Source organism: Sus scrofa, chromosome 12 (genome assembly GCF_054392235.1).
Source record: "Sus scrofa isolate SSC_HxYL_T2T_F1_AM1 chromosome 12, Sscrofa_HxYL_maternal_Yorkshire_Landrace_v2.0, whole genome shotgun sequence".
NCBI classification, from domain to species: domain Eukaryota; kingdom Metazoa; phylum Chordata; class Mammalia; order Artiodactyla; family Suidae; genus Sus; species Sus scrofa.
Window position 1 is genome coordinate 23,574,022 of NC_139394.1, and position 18,315 is coordinate 23,592,336.

The 18,315-nt window shown below is 47.0% G+C and overlaps 1 protein-coding gene across 4 annotated transcripts; it reads left to right on the forward strand.

Moving 5' to 3' along the window:
• Positions 1–434: 434 nt before the first annotated feature.
• Positions 435–17,893, forward strand: CWC25 (CWC25 spliceosome associated protein homolog). Of its 4 annotated transcripts, none has more exon segments than NM_001244652.1 (10): positions 435–640; positions 3,087–3,259; positions 5,192–5,428; positions 8,990–9,059; positions 11,021–11,148; positions 11,798–11,861; positions 12,385–12,596; positions 13,211–13,309; positions 16,250–16,411; positions 17,180–17,816. In NM_001244652.1, coding segments are annotated over 10 exon segments (1,278 nt in total). In that variant the 5' UTR covers positions 435–622; the 3' UTR covers positions 17,295–17,816.
• Positions 17,894–18,315: the final 422 nt, after the last annotated feature.

The following is an 18,315-nucleotide window of genomic DNA, read 5'->3' on the forward strand; positions in this document are numbered from 1 at the left end:
GGATGCCTCTTCCATCATAAACGTTAGGGAAAGGGGTAAACTGGCAGAGTCTAAAGGTTTGGTGCAGGGAAGCTAATGGTGTTTCGATGGTTTCTAGTTAACTCCGTAAAATAGGCCTAGAGTAAGGGGGTTGGCTGTGAGTCGAGGTTTGAGGAGAGTGCTCATTTGAAAAGACGTTTGGATACCTCGGGGGGCTAGGCTGGGGTTGGCGAGGTAGACCCCCAAGTGCAGTTCCACAGGGACGCCATGGTGCGCTGACCAATTGCCAACCGACACGTCCACGCCGCTTTAACACACGGTTTGGAATGTCCGCTGAACGGACAAGCTGCGGCGATGAAAATACGACCACAAATCCCGCGATATCACGGCCGCAACCTGCGAAACTGCCCGTGACGCTACCGCTACGCAACGCGACAGCGCGTATTAAAACGTCATGATCCTGCGACGCCGTCGCCGCAATGGGACGCCCTCCCGGAAGTGGGCTCTGGATCGGGCAGTGAAAGTGGTGTCCAGTTACCCCCGGGACCAGATCTGGGAAGTCGGAGCTGAACTGTTTCTTTACCTTTCTCCCATCCTTTCTGAATCTTCTAGGTCCGCCTAGTGAGGAAACGTCTCCGCCGTCATGGGGGGCGGAGACCTGGTAAGTGAGGGAGTCCAGGGCGCGGGGGAAGGATGAGGCCGGAGACTGGGCTGGGGACGGAAATTGGCGGGGGTGGCAGTGGGTAATCATGGCAACGCTGCCTTGCTTTCAGGGAGAGGGAGCCATAGTCCTGGACAGGGGAAGGATCTCTAAGGCTATGGAGGGACCGAGTGGAGACTTGGGAAGATGTGCGAAGTGGGTCGTCAAGGATGGCAGGTCATTGTTTGCTGGCAGAGAGACCTTCTGGCTGGAAATTCTGGGAGGGCCCTAGGGCAGTTGGAATTGTGGCTAGGAAAGGAGGCAGGTATGTAGGACGTGGCGCATAGACTTTGTTTTGTGTATCTTGGGATAGGATACATCTCCTTTCCTCAGCTAAGAGTTCAGTCATGTCCTGGGCTGTAGTAGGGATGATTTGTGCCCTATTCTCCTCCCTGAGCCATGTCCTGGGTCCATGTTAAACTTGAAGAGATCTTTAGATTCATCTTTCTTACTTCCACTCTTACTTCAGTGCTGTATTCTGATCTGTAGTGGCAGAGCTTCTTTTCTCAATTTGTAGCACTTAATATAAGTTGTATGCCTATTTCTCTTAAATTGTATAGTACATTCTAGGGGGCTAGGGCCCAAAATTGGACAGATGTACCCACAAGAGCATGGTGCAAGGTCAGAAAAATGCTAATCTCCTGAATATGTAGCTAATTGAATCAGCAAATAGATTGTTTAGCCACCTGTCCAGTAGCTATGTTAGCATTTGTCAGTTCTTACCAATTAGGATGAGTTCCAAGATACCGTCAAGGTTTGTCTAATTTAGTGCCTTCAAGTAGCTGCACTTAAGGATAGAAAAGCTGTAGTCCAGAGTTTCTCAACCTCAGGTTGACATTTTGGGCTGGATAATTCTTTGTTGTGTGTGTGGCTCTGTGCATGTAGGATGTTTAGCAGCATCCCTGGCCTCTAGCCTCTAGATGACAGTAGCACCTTTCTCCCCCACTTGTGACAACCAAAATTATCTATAGACATTGCCAAATGTTCCCTGGGAGGCAAAGTCACCCATATTGAAGGCCAAAGAGGAGGACCATTGTGATAAGAGGGAAGGGTGGAGGAGGAAGGAAGGCCTGAAGAGCCTGATGTGGGGAAAGGGAGGACAAGAAAAGAAAGAAAAGGAAGAAGGAGCCCTCCTTGACTGTACACCTTTCACATGGCAAGTACCTTGTGTCCATTTTCTCATGTAGACTTATTAACTGGGAGTTCCCACTGTGCCTCAGTGGGTTAAGAACCTGATTAGTATCCATGAGGATGCGGGGTCAATCCCTGTCCTTGCTCAGTGGGTTAAGGGTCTGGTATTTCCAGGAGCTGCAGTGTAGGTCACAGATGCAGCTCAGATCTGGTGGTGCTGTGGTTGTGGCTTAGACCTCAGCTGCAGTTCTGATTGGCCCTAGTGTGGGAACTTCCATATGCTGTAGGCGCGGCCCTAAAAAGAAAAAAGAGAGAAAAAATAGACTTATTAACTGGTCTTCTGGTCTTCAATCTTGGTCCTCTCCAATCCATTCTTTACATACTAGACTGGTTATGCCTCTCACCTGCAAATGAATGTTTAGTCTTTTCTACTGTCAACAGGATAAAATCCAGTTCCTTAAGCCCCTTAATCTGTTGCTTTCCTAGTTGGCTTCATCTTGAGCCCCTTTTCCGTCAGCTTGCTCCCCGGTATCAAGCCATACTGAATTATTTGTACCATGTTCTTTCTTACCACTGGGCCTACAGCTGTGTGTGCTGTTACCTCTGGAAATCTACCTCTTCCTCCCCTCTTCCTACATCACCAGGCTCATTTATAATTGTCTTTAGATGACATCTCCTCCAGGAAACTTTCCTTGGGGGGGAAGCTGAACCAAAGTAGTGGCTCATGGGGAGGGGGGGAGGGGAGAAGCATTCTTCAAGGGTGAAGGGGAAGATCAGATCCAGGGGGGTGATTCTTGGGAAGGAAGGTTGAAAGAGGTACTAAGTGGGGTTGTAAACCATGCAAGTTTGAGGAGGGTTAAGTGGACTCAAGGAAAAGAAGGTTGTGTTCATAGAAATGAATGTCCAGAGCCAAAGGCACTTGAGTTATGTTGCCTTTTAGCATCTGTACCTTCCCAGCTCCCTGCCCCATTCCTCCTGTGTGGTCCTCACCAACCCTCACTTTAGTCATGGCCAGTAGAAGTCAGACTCATGTACATTTCAGATTAGAAGTATTTGAAGGGAAGGCAGGAAGGGCCCGTTTTATCCTGAAACTTTAAGTTCTTGAACAACCATATTCCACTCCCATCCCTTGTGTGCCAGCCTTGCCATCGTCAAAGATGTCTTGCCCTTACATGCCTGCTGTGGCACGAATAGAGGAATGGGTGAGTCAGGGTCAGTTATCCTCACCACCCATCCACTCCCTGCATTGTTTTCTCCCTCCTTTCATTAACCACAGAATTTGAAGAAGAGCTGGCACCCGCAGACTCTCCGCAATGTGGAGAAAGTGTGGAAGGCTGAGCAGAAGCATGAGGCCGAGCGGAAGAAGATTGAGGAGCTTCAGCGGGAGCTGCGGGAGGAGAGGGCTCGGGAGGAGATGCAGCGCTATGCGGAGGATGTCGGGGCTGTCAAGTAAGCAAGGAGGTGCAGGGGGGTGATTTGGGCTCGGTGTGTTTTGGTGTGTGGAGAGTTGCAGACTGGCCTGCAGGTGCATCATCCACTTGTTGCATAAGAGCTGGTTAAGAGCATGGATTTGAGGGAGTTCCCCAGTGGCTCAGCAGGTTAAGGGTCTGGTGTTGTCAGTGTTATGGCTCTTTCCTCTTGTTGTGGCTCAGTGGAAATGAATCCGACTAGTATCCATGAGGATGCAGGTTCGATCCCTGACCTCACTCAGTGGGTTAAGGATCTGGCATTGCCCTGAGCTGCAGTGCAGGTCACAGACATGACTTAGATGTGGCGTTGCTGTGGCTGTAGTATAGGGGGGCACCTGCAGCTCTGATTTGACCTTTCCATATGCCACAGATGCAGCCCTAAAAAGCAAAAATAAATACATAAATAAATAAAACATAGACACACATTAAATTATTTTATATACTTTGTATAAATTGCACTCTTTGTGATATAAGGTTAATAAATTTCATACATTTGAATTAATTTCTGGGCGGCTTATAAGGCTTTTTTTCCTTTTCTTTTTTGACTGCCCTGAGACATATGGAATTCCTGGGTGGGATCAGATTCAAGCCATTGTTGTGACCTCTGACACAGCTGTGGCAATGCCGGCCAGATTCTTTAATCCACTGTGCCGGGCTGGGGATCGGACATGCGCCCTGGTGCTGCAGACACACTGGCGATCCCATTGTGCTACAGTGGGAACTCTGACTAGCTTCACTTTAGACGTGAGGATATGAAAGTGCCCAGAAGTAACTTGCACATTTACCCATCTAATTAGTGACAGAACCAGGCCAGGTCCTGTGGCACTAGGTCTCAGTGACACAACATGTTCCTTTTCTGGACGGCCTGGATAGGGCTGATATTATTATTAGAGTTATTATTATTATTTTATTTTATTTTATTTTTTGTCTTTTTATGTCTGCACCTGAGGCATATGGGAGTTCCTAGGCTAGGGGTTGAATTAGAGCTACAATTGCTGGTCTGTGTGACAGCCACAGCCACAGCAATGCTAGATCTGAGCCACCCACCTCTGCACCTCGTGGCAAGTCCAGGTCCTTAACTCACTCAGGCCAGAGATGGAACCGGCATCCTCATGCGTATGAGTTGGGTTCTTAACCTGCTGAGCTACAATGAGAACTCCCAGGACTGATATTGTTGAGTCCCTTTAAGACTATCTGGAGCCGTTAAAATACTACTTTTTTTGGCTGTGCCTAAGGTGTGTAAAAATTCCTGGGCCAGGGATCAGGGATCGAACCCTCACCTCTGCAGCAAATTGCTGCAGTAGGATTTTTTTTTTTTCTTTTTTGTCTTTTTGCCTTTTCTAGGGCTGCTCCTGCAGCATATGGAGATTCCCAGGCTAGGGGTTGAATCGGAGCTGTTGCTGCCGGCCTACACCAGAGTCACAGCAACTTGGGATCCGAGCCACGTCTGCAGCCTACACCACAGCTCACGGCCACACTGGATCCTTAACCCACTGAGCAAGGCCAGGGATCCAACCCGCAACGTCATGGTTCCTCGTCCGATTCATTAACCACTGAGCCACAACGGGAACTCCTGCAGTAGGATTTTTAACCCACTTCACTTCACCACAGCTGGAACTTCAAACTAATCCTTTTTTTTTTTTTTTTTTTTTTTTTTTTTGCTTTTTAGTCACACCCACAGCATGTGGAAATTCCCAGGCTAGGGGTTGAATTGGAACTACAGCTGCTGGTCTATACCACAGCCACAGCAGTGCGGGATCCAGGCTACGTCTGCGACCTACACCACAGCTCATGGCAATGCTGGATTCCTAACCCACTGTGCTGGGCCGGGATCAAACCTGTGTCCCAGCATTCCAGAGCCACAGTGGCAGTTCCTACTTTGACTGTTTTTGTTTTTGTTTTCTTTAACTAGGAAAAAGGAAGAAAAATTGGACTGGATGTACCAGGGCCCCGGTGGGATGGTGAACCGTGATGAATACTTACTGGGGCGCCCCATTGACAAATACGTTTTTGAGAAGATGGAGGAGAAGGAGGCAGGCTGTTCCTCTGAGACAGGACTCCTCCCAGGCTCTATCTTTGCCCCATCGGGTGCCAATTCCCTTCTTGACATGGCCAGCAAAATCCGGGAGGACCCACTCTTCATCATCAGGTACTGAGGAGGGCCTAGAAAGGGGCTTTTGTTGCAGAGATGCTTAGTAGACATGTTATCTTGCCTCTTGCTTCCCACTTGGCTTCCCATTGGTCATCATCTGCCATGTGAAAAGGACTCACCTCCATTTGGGTTCCTGATGTTGAGAAGGGTGCCGGAACTGGGCCGTCCGTATGGGAAGAGATTGGTAAATCTACCAGACCAGCTCAGATTTATTCATTTACCTTTGGCCCTTAAACAAAAAATAAGAGGTAATAGCAAGATGAGAAAGCCTGGCAGCTTCTTAGTAATTTGGTGATAGGAGTCACGTTGGCTAGAGGAATGAGCAAGCTTTCCCCCCGCTTCCCCTCCCTTTCCCTCCTCTTTGTTTTTTGCAACAGAATCCTTTTTTTTTGGCTTTTTTTTTTTTTTTTTTTTAGGGCCACACTTGCAGGTAGAGGTTCCCAGGCTAGGCGTCGAATTGGAGCTACAGTTGCCAGCCTACAGCATTGCCACAGCAACGCATGATCTGAGCCGCATCTGTCCTACACCACAGCTCACAGCAATGCCAGATCCTTAACCCACTGAGTGAGGCCAGGGATCGAACCTGCAGCTTCATGGTTCCTAGTCAGATTCGTGTCCGCTGTGCCATGACGGGAACTCCTGCAACAGAATCCTTTAAAAAGAAACATTAGAGAAGTTCCCATCATGTCTCAGTGGTAAAGATCCTGAATAGTATCCATGAGGATGTAGGTTTGATCCCTGGCCTCACCCAGGGGGTTGAGGATCTGGCGTTGCCGTGAGCTGTGGTGTAGGTCGCAGGCATGGCTTAGATATGGCATTGCTGTGGCCGTGGTGTAGGCCGGCAGCTGTAGCTCCAATTGAACCCCTAGCCTGGGAACTTGGATCTGTTGCATGCGTGGCCCTAAAAAAATAAAAAAAGAAAAAGAAACTTTAGAATGTTCCTTGAAACCTTAACATGAAATAGTTCAAAGTAGAGCTGCATTTTGGATGTTAAATGAAATCATGCGGTGTGGGTTTTTTTGTTTTTGTTTTTTTTCTTTCTTTTCAGGGCCACACCTGTGGCATATAGAAGTTCCCAGGCTGGGGGTTGAATCGGAGCTACAGCTGTACTGAACTGTACAGTTCAGTGGCAGTAAGTACATTCACACTGGTGTGTACCCATTACCACCATACTTTTTCAACGTCACAGCTGAAGATGCAAGATGAAAAACCCAAGATGTTTATACTCATTAAATAATAAGCCTCTATTCACTCCTCTTCCTAGCTCCTGGCAGCCACTTCTACTTTCTCTATGCCTGTAACTACTCAGGTTACCCACATAAGTGGAATCATGTTGTATTCGTATTTTGTGACCAGCCTATTTCACCAGCATGTCATCGAGGTTCATCCCTGTTAGAGCATGTGTTAGAATTTCCTTCTTTTTAAAAATTGTAGGAGTTCCCTGGTGGCGCAACAGGTTAAGGATCTGGCCTTGTCACTGGGGCAATTTGGGCTGCTGCAATGGAGCATGTTTGATCTCTGGCCTGGGAACCTCCTCATGCCATGAGCGTGGCCACAAAAAAAAAAAAAAGAATTGTAGTAAAATACACCGAACATAAAGTTTACCATTTTAAGTATACAGTTCAGTAGCAAGAGTAATCAAGTTGCTGTGCAACCAATTTCTAGAAGTTTTTCATCTTGCAAAACTGAAAATCTATCCATTAACCAGCAGCTCTTCATTTCCCCTTCCCCCAAGCCCATGGGAATCACTGCTCTTGGTTTCTCTGAGTTGGATCATTCTGAATCTCATGAAAGTGAAATCATTCAGTATTTGTTTTTTCGTGACTGGCTTATTTCACTTAGCATAATGTCTTCAAGGTTCATCCGTGTAATAGCATGTGTCAGAATTTCCTTCCTTTTTAAGGCCAACTAACATTCCATGGTGTGTTTATACCACATTTTTAAATCTATTTGTCCCACAAATTTAGGTTATTTCCACTTTTTTTTTTTCTCTATTGTACAGCATGGTGACCCAGTTAACATACATGTATACATTCTTTTTTCTCACATTATCATACTCCATCATAAGCGACCAGACATAGTTCCCAGTGTATTTCCACCTTGTGGTTATTGTGAATAATGCTGCTGTGAACATTTGTGCAGAAATATTGTGCATATGATTTTATAAACTCCTTTTTTTCACCTAATCATATATGTGAGACATTTATGTTCCTGAGTGTATTTCTGTAATTTTTTTTTTTTCTGGCTGCAATGGCAGCATGTGGACGTTCCCAGGGTAGAGATCAAATCCGCACTGCTATGGCAACACGGGGTCCATAACCTGCTGTGTCACACGGGAACTTCCTGTAACATCAATTCAATATCTATATTGTGTGGATATATTGTAATTAATTTTATTAATGCTCTCTTGTTGGGCCCCTAACTTGTTTTCATGTTTTCTATGTTATAATATGTACAACTTTTTTATTTTTATTTTTTGTCTTTTCTAGGGCCACACTTGAGGCATGTGGAGGTTCCCAGGCTAGGGGTCTAATCGGAACTACAGTTGCTGGCCTACACCACAGCCACAGCAACGCCAGACCCAAGCCGTGTCTGTGACCTACACCACTGCTTATGGCAATGCCGGATCCTTAACCCACTGAGCGAGGCCAGGGATCGAACCTGTAACCTCATGGTTCCTAGTCGGATTCGTTAACCACTGAGCCATGGTAGGAACTCCCTGAACAACTTTTTAGTGACCTCCTTTGATTATGTCCTTAAATTAACAAATTCTTCAAATTCTTTTTTTTAATTTTTTTTTATTTTTAGGGCCCCCTTACAGCATCTGGAAGTTCTCAGGCCAGGGCTTGACTCGGAGCTACAGCTGCCGACCTACACCACAGCCACAGCAACTGAGAATCCAAGGCATGTCTGCGACCTACACCACAGCACATGGCAATGCCAGGTCCCTGACCCACTGAGCAAGGCCAGGGATCGAACCCAGTGGATACCAGTTGGATTTGTTTCTGCTGCGCCACAATGGGAATTCCCAGATTAACAAATTCTTGAGGAAGCCCTTTAAAGAATTCGTAAGTGCAAACTGTGATAAATGTTGACAAATTATTGTCCAGGAAAGTTGACCAGTTTATCATCTAATGAACAGTATATGAGAGTTAGATTTCTAGAGAGAGGAATCCATTCTTTTCATTTCCTAGGGGCTGTCATGCTAAACAGTGGAGCTAGTGCTATAACGGTGCATACACTTGATACACAAGATGAAATACATTTATTTGACTGGTTAGGAATCCCTGAGCATGAAGCTTAACAAGAAACAGACCAAACTCATTTTCTTGCACAACAGGGAGCCAGTGTGGATTTTCACCACAACATTCAGTCCCTTATGCAGATTTGAGGAAGATTCCTGGCTTCCACAGCATCGTGCAGATTGCAAAATAGAGCCTGTCTGCATGCATTTAGAAAAAAGATGGCTGCAAAGAATTGTGGAGAGTAGAATGAATGATTCAGTCCCCTCTCCAAAAGAAATAAACATGATTTTTATAATTTCTTCTCTTTCTTTAGGAAGAAAGAGGAGGAGAAAAAAAGAGAGGTGTTGAATAATCCTGTGAAAATGAAGAAAATTAAAGAATTGGTAAGTAGTATATCAAATGCACATTAAGAGGGTCTTTTTTTTTTTTTTTTTCTTTTTAGGGCTGCACCTGCAGCATATGGAGGTTCCCAGGCTAGGGGTCGAATCGGAGCTATAGCTGCCAGCCTAAGCCATAGCATTGCCAGATCTAAGCCGCATCTTCGACCTACATCACAGCTCACGGCAACGCTGGGTCCTTAACCCACTGAGCAAGGCCAGGGATTGAATCTGTGTCCTCATGGATGCTAGTCAGGTTCATTACCCCTGAGTGATGACGGGAAGTCCCTCATTTACTCTTAAGAGAGTAAATGGCTCTCAACATTTTTGTCTTCGGAGTTCCTCTTGTGGCTTAATGGGTAAGGAACCCACCATAGTGTCTCTGAGGATGCAGGTTTGATTCCTGGCCTCACTCAGTGGGTTAAGGATCTGGCCCCAGTTGTAGTTCTGATTCAGCCTCTAGCCCAGGAACTTCCTTATGCTGCAGGTGTGGCTGTGCCACAGCTCACAGCAACACTGGATCCTTAACTCACTGAGCAAGGCCAGGAATCGAACCCACCTCCTCATGGATCCTAGTCGGGATTCGTTAACCACTGAGCTACAAGGGGAACTCCTGAGTTCTTTTGACAGAATGGAAATTCCTAGGCAGTGGTTCTGGGGACTATTTCAAAAGAAATTCCTAGCCTCACCCACCAGAGGTTCCATTCAGTGGTCTAGTGGGGTTAAGACCCTCCACTCTGTTGACAAGGGAAGTCTGACAATGTCCCAGAATCCCACAGACCCAGAGGCATGGAGTCAGGTAGTTTGCCCGCTACCCAGTCCCCTCCAAGGGCCCCCTGACAGGGGTTCCAGTAATCTTTTTTATTTTATTTTATTTTATTTTTGACTTTGATTACATATTTTTTTTTCTTTTTTTTTATTACTCAAATGAATTTATCACATCTGTAGTTGTGTAATGATCATCACAATCTGATTTCACAGGATTTCCATCCCACAGCCCAGGCACATCCCCCCACCCCCCAAACTGTCTCCTCCGGAGACCATAAGTTTTTCAATGTCTGTGAGTCAGCATCTATTCTGCAAAGAAGTTCCGTCTGTCCTTTTGTCAGATTCCACATGTCAGTGAAAGCATTTGATGTTGGTGTCTCATTGTATGGCTGACTTCACTTAGCATGATAGTTTCTGGGTCCATGCACGTTGCTAAAAATGCTGGTATTTCGTTCTTTTTGATGGCTGAGTAATATTCCATTGTGTATATGGACCACATCTTCTGGATCCACTCCTCTGTCGATGGACATTTAGGTTGTTTCCATGTCTTGGTTATTGTAAGTAGTGCTGCAATGAACATTGGAGTACATGTGTCTTTGAGAGTTGTGGTTTTCTCTGGATAGATGCCCAGGAGTGGGATTACTGGATCAAATGGTAGTTCTATGTTGAGTTTTCTGAGGAATCTCCATACTGCTTTCCACAGTGGTTGCACCAATTTACAATCCCACCAACAGTGTACAAGGGTTCCTTTTTTTCCACACCCTCTCCAGCACTTATTGTTTATAGACTTTTGGATGATGGCCATTCTGGCTGGTGTAAGGTGGTACCTCATCGTGGTTTTGATTTGCATTTCTCTGATAATGAGTGACGCTGAACATCTTTTCATGTGTTTCTCGGCCATCTGTATGTCTTTTTTGGAGAACTGTCTGTTTAGATCTTCCGCCCATTTTTTGATGGGGTTGTTTGTTTTTTTGGTATGGAGCTACAGAAGTTGTTTATAAATTTTGGAGATTAATCCCTTGTCAGTTGATTCACTTGCAAAGATTCTCTCCCATTCTGTGGGTTGTCTTTTTGAGTCGTTTAGGGTTTCCTTTGCTGTGCAGAAACTTTGAAGTTTGAGTAGGTCCCATTTTGTTTATTTTTCTTTTTATTGTCAATATCCAGTAATCTTTTGTGGTTATATTCTGGGCATTTTCTAGTTGCAAATGAGTCTAGTAAAAAAGGAGAAGAAGAAAAAGAAGGAGAAGAAAAAGAAGCACAAGAAACATAAGCACAGAGGCTCAAGTAGCGATCGTTGCAGCAGCGAGGATGAGCGCGGCCGGGGGAGGTGAGTGCCTCCTTCGTCATGGATTCGCTCACTCATTCATTCCACGGATATTAAGCGAACGCTGCTCCATGCCGGGAACGGCCAGGTACTGGGGCTTCAGTGGAGAACACTCGTACACCAGCCCTCTGCCCACAGAGCTTGCCATCTAGCAAGTTCCTGGAGTTCCCGGAGGTGTTGGCAAGACCCCAAAGGGAGCTGACAGTGGCCCTGTTGGTCTTAGGTCAGACATCCCGGATGTGACTTTCATCTCAGCTGGCGGTTCCTCCAAGACGGAAGTGGGATTTATGTAGACTTTTTTTTTTTTCTTTAATGCATTAATGGCCCATCTGGGCCCGTTCTGTGTCTTCTCTGTGGGAGCCGCCAGCCCTGTCGCTGCTGACTCACTATTAGTCCCTAGAATAGCAGCACGAGGTGAGAGGAGAATGTGTTCGGGCGCTGGGGCTGCAAAGCTAAGCCCACGGTTTTTCACAGGAAAAACATGACTGTGCTGATGCATCTGCCAGCAGAGAGAGAGAAACACGCTCCCAGGAGAGAGCCGAGAGGGGGGAAAGGTCACGTTTGAAGCAAGGAGCACGTTTCAGTGCATGAGCTGTAACGTGGTCCTTGACGCGTGTTCTTTTTTCAATGAGTGTGTGCTTTTATCTCTTAGATCTCAAAAGAAGCTGGCGAATTCTTCCCCTGTTTTGGCCAAAGTCCCTGGATATGGCTTACAGGTAAGGATACGGGCTTCTCGAAAGGACTGGAGTGTGCCCACTTGGCAGCCTTTTTTGGACATAGAGCATTTTTAGCAGGCGGTCAAACAGGCAGAAAGAAGGGGGTTTGGGCAGCAAACCACCAGCGGACACTTGGGCAGCCTGCCCTTCCCTCCGCAGATCATTTACATGAGATGCATACATTTTGAGTGTACAAGTGGATGACTTTTTGACAAGGGTACATCCCTCTGGATTTCTCTTTCCTCCTCGGTATGTTTAACCCCAGGTCTGTCCTCCGTGTTCTGCCTCCTGCTCCTCAAGGCTGTAGGGAAGAGCCGAGCCAATTTCAGTGGTTGGGTGCTACATCCTTTTAGGGCATTCTGAAGATAACTTTCCCAAGTTTATACAGCTCTCGGTGATAGCCATGGGACGGGATCGGCTCCTTCCAGAACCTCAGAGCTCTTTCATTTTTTAACTCCACTGCCTTTTCTTCTGAGCTGCCGGATTGTCCTGTGAACAGCTTTTCTCCGTTTCCTTCACGTAGCTCAGGAACTCCGACCGGAGCCAGGGACCGCGGGGTCCTCCGGTGGCTGAGCAGCGGGCAGGGCATGGGTTGAAGAATTACTCCAGGTCTAGAAGCTCCTCTCCCTCACCTCCGAGACACGCCAGCAAGAAGAGCACCAGAGAAGCAGGGTCCCGGGACAGGAGGTCCCGGTCCCCGGGCAGAAGGTCCCGATCCCCCAGGCCAAGCAAACCGTGAGTGCGGGCATCGAGTGGGAGATAACCTGTGAGCGGGGGTGGGCGTGGGGTGGGGGTGCTGGGCACAGCTGGTATTTGCTTCTGGCGATGTCTGTTCATCCACTCTTCCAAATGTCTTTGCTTTCTTATCAACTTGAATACATAGAACTATGTATTTATGTATGTGGAATCTCTGTCTGGAGTGAGATTAACATCAAATCTTATGTATCCATGTGCCTTTGTTTTTCTTCTACTTCTGCCCTCTCTTGTCTTCAGTTTGGATTAACTTTTCTTCCATTATTTGAGGGACATGATAAAAGAGCTTGTATTGGAAAAGCTTTTCCAGATTTCCTGTTGTGGCGCAGCGGAAACAAATCTGACTTAGTAACCATGAGGTTGCGGGTTCCATCCCTGGCCTCACTCAGTGGGTTGAGGATCTGGCGTTGCTGTGGACGTTGGTGTAGGTCACAGACACGCCTTGGATCCTGCGTTGCTGTGGCTGTGGCGTAGGCCGGCAGCTGTAGCTCCGTTTCGACCCCTAGCCTGGGAACCTCTATATGCCTCGGATTCAGCCCTAAAAAGCCAAAAAAGAAAAAGTTTTTTTTCTTCTCTGCCCTCTATGTCTGTTACAGGCACAACTCTAAGGTAAGCAGGAGAGACAGAGGCCGAACTAAGAGCCCATCACCTAAAAAAGAGGTCTACCAAAGGCGGCATGCTCCAGGGTACACCAGGTGAGTCAGGAGCCCAGAAGTTAACTTCAGGCTTGTAGGCCTGAGACTAGGAGTGGCTCAGCCCAGGGCAGGTAGATACAATCTGTATCACCTTTGTGCCCACCCCTCCCTCTTTTTTTTTTTTTTTTTGTCTTTTTGCTATTTCTTGGGCCGCTCCCGTGGCATATGGAGGTTCCCAGGCTAGGGGTCGAATCGGAGCTGTAGCCACCAGCCTACACCAGAGCCACAGCAACGCAGGATCCGAGCCGTGTCTGCAACCTACACCACAGCTCACGGCAATGCCGGATCGTTAACCCATTGAGCAAGGGCAGGGACCGAACCCACAACCTCATGGTTCCTAGTCGGATTCGTTAACCACTGCGCCACGACGGGAACTCCTTTTTTTTTTTTTTTTTTTTTTTTTTGTGGCTGTTCCCACAGCATGCAGAAGTTCCTGGGCCAGGGATCAAACCCTGTGCCACAGGACACAGCAGCAATCAGAGCTACAGCAATGACAATGCCTTAACCCACTAAGCCACCAGGGAACTCCTGCCCACCCCTCTTTTAGTCATCTTGTCACCTTTTAACCATCTGCCCTGCACCCCCACTTCCTGCTGAGTCACATGGAAAGGGCACAGTTAATAGTTTTGAACTGTTGAACTAATGACTAATTGATTGAGTGACTGTCTCTCAATGTCTGTAAACATGTAATTCTTAGAGATTTCCACAGAAAAGCTTTTCCTAAGAAAGTGCTCCTTTCTTTTTGTTTTTTTTTTTTTACTTTTCAGGGCTGCACCCGCAGCGTACAGAAGTTCCCAGGCTAGGGGTCAAATTGAAGCTGCAGCTGCCGGCCTACACCACAGCCACAGCAACTCGGGATCCAAGCTGCATCTGCCACCTACATCACAGCTCGTGCTGTGAGAAAATGTCCTAATTTAATTCTTTCACATTAGCTATCTGGGAGTTCCCGTTGTGGCTCAGTGGAAATGAATCTGACTAGTATCCATGAGGATGTGGGTTCGATCCCTGACCCTGCTCAGTGGGTTAAAGATCCAGCGTTGCCATGAGCCGTGGTGTAGGTCGCAGATGCGGCTTGGATCTGGTGCTGCAGTGGCTGTTGTGTGGACCGGCAACTGCACATCTGATTCAACCCCTATCTAGTCTGGGAACTTCCATGTGCCACAGGTGTGGCCCTAAAAACAGACAAACAAACAAAAACTGCATTAGCTGTCTGGTGTGGTGTTCCTGTGTGGGTCAATCTCCAGAAGCTGCCAGAGGGTCTACTCTTTAGAAGGTCTGTAGATGTTTGGGAGACTAGTCATTGGCTTCCCCGGGTCAGGCATGAGGATACAAGGGTGTCTGAAGCACTCCCTCTGCAGACTTTAAATTAGTCCCCTGGTTTTCAGGTGCGTGCCCCACCCTGCAAAGTACTTGGTGCCTGTAATCCCTGAACTTCTCCTGGGTTGTTTGTTTGTTTGTTTGTTTTTTTGTCTTTTTGCTATTTCTTAGGCCGCTCCTGCGGCATATGGAGATTCCCAGGCTGGGGTCTAATCGGAGCCGTAGCCACCCCCCTACGCCAGAGCCACAGCAACGCAGGATCCGAGCTGCGTCTGCAACCTACACCACAGCTCACGGCAATGCAGGATCCTTAACCCACTGAGCAAGGGCCGGGACTGAACCCGCAACCTCATGGTTCCTAGTCGGATTCGTTAACCACTGCGCCACGACGGGAACTCCTACTGGGTTTTGCAGTGTGAATGGCTTGCTTATGATCAGTATCAGGCACTTGGGACTGTTTTCTCTGATCTGTTAAAGGGGGGACCACTCCTTCATCCACTTCCATTGTCTGCCCGTTTGTTCACATCTCTTATCCATTGTTCTTTCCTCTACCATCTTCTTTGTGGCTTTATGTATTTTATTTACGGGGGTTTTTGAAGGGGAGTCTTGTCATTTCATTATGGAGCAGTAAGTGTTGAATTTCGGTATCTTGTTTATTTCTCAAAATTGGGCTTTTGCTCCTTTATGGGACTCCGATAATTATTTTCCCTTTTAAAGGGGGATCTGTACACCACACCATTTGAGAAGCAATGGATTTGGATGTCTGATGGTAAATAGTGATTGAGCTGGTATCATCTCCTCTTCTTGCCCTTCATTTGCAGTGAGTGCCAGGAAAGAAGACCTACCTGTTACTGTCTGAGGCTAAGTTGAATTCTTCAGGGATCTTGTTTCTAGCTTAGTCCTAAAATGGTATGTTCTTGTGCTTTGTCCACGAATTTCTGAGCATCTTCAGTGGGTAGGTGGTAGATGTCAGTTGTCACATGGGTAAATTTAGTCCTCTGTTCTTCTATAAGTGAGCAAAGAATTGGAATGTAATTGCTATAGGTTTAGGCTCTTGATTAGTTTTTTTTTTGTTTTTTGTTTTGTTTTGTTTTGTTTTGCTTTTTAGGGCCACACCCATGGCATTTGGAGGTTCCCGGGCTAGGGGTCTAATCGGAGCTACAGCTACCAGCCTATGCCACAGCAACATCAGATCTGAGCCATGTCTGCGACCCACACCACAGCTCACGGCAACGCCAGATCCTTAACCCACTGAGGAAGGCCAGGGATCGAACCCGCAACCTCATGGTTCCTAGTCAGGATTCGTTTCTGCTGTGCCACGTCGGGGACGCCTCTTGATTAATTTTGAGTTTATTTTTTGTCTTGAATATTTCAGCATAATCATGCCAGAGATCGAAAGTCACTAAAAGTCTTAAGATTGGGGTGAAACCACCTGACCAGGATGTTGGGAAGGAAGGAAACTCATGCTGAGCCTGGCACCGGGCTGGGCGTTCCCGCGGGAAGAGAGCGGTGGGCTGGAGAACCCTCGCTCCTCGCTCCTGCCTGCTTCCTCCTCTCCCCGTGGTGTTTTTCTTTGGTTGCTGGGAGAGAAATAGACCCTCGGGTGGTGGTTGTCTTCCACAGAAAGCTCTCATCGGAGGAGCTGGAGCGAAAACGGCAAGAGATGATGGAGAACGCCAAGTGGCGGGAGGCGGAGAGGCTCAACATCCTCAAGAGACACGCCAAGGACGACGAGCGCGAGCAGAGGCTGCAGAAGCTGGACTCTCGGGATGGCAAGTTCCTCCAGTGAGTGCCTCTGTTCCCTGCCTCACGGCTTTCCTGGCGAGGGTCCCAAGGAGGCCGTCGGGCCGTGGGTTCATTCGTTTTGTTTCCAGTGTTTCTGAGTCTCTACAGAGAGGACGCGGAGCTCAGCCTGCAGACATGTTCGTGACGACGCCTCCCGGCTTCTGGCCAGACAGTGGGATGTTTTTCATTTGAGGGGAGGAGAAGTGAATTGGTATTTGCACTGAATCTCTTTGGCCTTCTCCTAAGAACTCATGGCTTAGGAAGCCGTTTTCAAACGAGGCTTGCACTTCTTTTCCAAACCAGAGAACATTTCCCTTAGAAATTTATAAAAAACCGAGTTTGGGATGGAGTCCCTCGAAAGTTATCTATGTGGGCTTTTTTTTTTTTTCTTTTCTTTTTTCGGGCTGCACCAGCAGCACATGGAGACTCCCAGGCTAGGGGTCCCATCAGAGCTGGGCCTACACCAGCTGCCAGCCTACACCACAGCCACAGCAACATCAGATCTGAGCTGTGTCTGCCACCTACAGCACAGCTCGCGGGCAATGCCGGATCCTTAACCCACTGAGCGAGGCCAGGGATTGAATCCGCAACCTCAAGGTTCCTAGTCCGATTTGTTTCCACTGCACCACAACGGGAACTCCTATGTAGGCTTAATAGAGCTTGTGTTCCTACAGCTGCTTTACAGCTCACAGCCTGTTCTAATTCTGCCAGATGGTTGACCGGGCGACAGATGCTTGTTACTTACTGTCACCTGTCCTCTCTTCCTAGCCGCATGAAGCTAGAGAGCGCATCTACCTCCTCTCTGGAAGATCGGGTGAAGCGGAATATTTATTCCCTGCAGAGGACCTCAGTAGCTCTGGAGAAGAACTTTATGAAAAGATGAAAGCCATCGCCTGTCTTGCTGGTTTTCCTGAAGTTTTCAGGGAGGCTGCTGACCCCTTACAAATTCTCTTTATAAGAGTTCAAATGGCTTCTTCCACAGATGTCAAACCACCACTGTTCAAAGTGACTGTCCCCCGTGGATCGCAGAAACAGCCCATTTCTTTTGAGAACCCGTGTGACTTGCTCTATGGGACCCTCGGTAACTTTTGCTGGGTGCAGAGCAGATGTTAACTTTTTTTTGTTTTTTTTTTTTTTTTAGTGGATGGGCACTGGAGCATCTCGGGGTGAGCACTCATGTTGCTCTGGAAGCCTGCTCCCCATGGTCAGGGTACTTTTTATTCCTCTTCCCTCCACCTGTGTGAACACCCCTATACTACCACCTCAGTATAGACCGGACCTTTTGGAAGCCTCTCTCCCCAAAGCCACTCAGGTAGAGCCCAGGGAGTGACAAAGAATCTGGAAGGGAAAACAATGCAGAAAAGCCCTGTAAATGAACTATTGAAGTATTTGGACTTTTTCTCCAGCTGTAAAGCATAGTGTGTATATGTACAAATGTATATTTTTTCATGCTTTTAAAAAAAGAAGTTAGCTTTGTGAGAAGATCTTGTTTGGTAAGTGACTTTACTATGTAATAGGACCACACTGTATCTTGTCATCCAGTAACACAGTAAGGCAGGTCAGCTTTTCTTTCCTCTTTGAATCTGGCTAGTTTTGGAGGGGCCTGGGTTTATTGATAGGACGTAGGGTATCAATCCTTTTACACTGCTTAGAGTCTGCAGTGTGGGCAGTGCAGTGTTGAAGTCAGATGATTTTAGGAGTCAGGACCAAACTGCCAGTATACTCCTTGGCTCTTAAAAGAAAATAAAATGGAAGCTGTTTATTTCATGGCTTCCCTTTTATCATGTAGTAATCTTATTACAATTCTAGATTTTCAGGTGTTGTTTGCTATTATTTTTTAGTCAGGTATTAAAACAAAAAAACAAAAACCACCCAAACTCATGGGACCAGTCTCCTATCTCTAC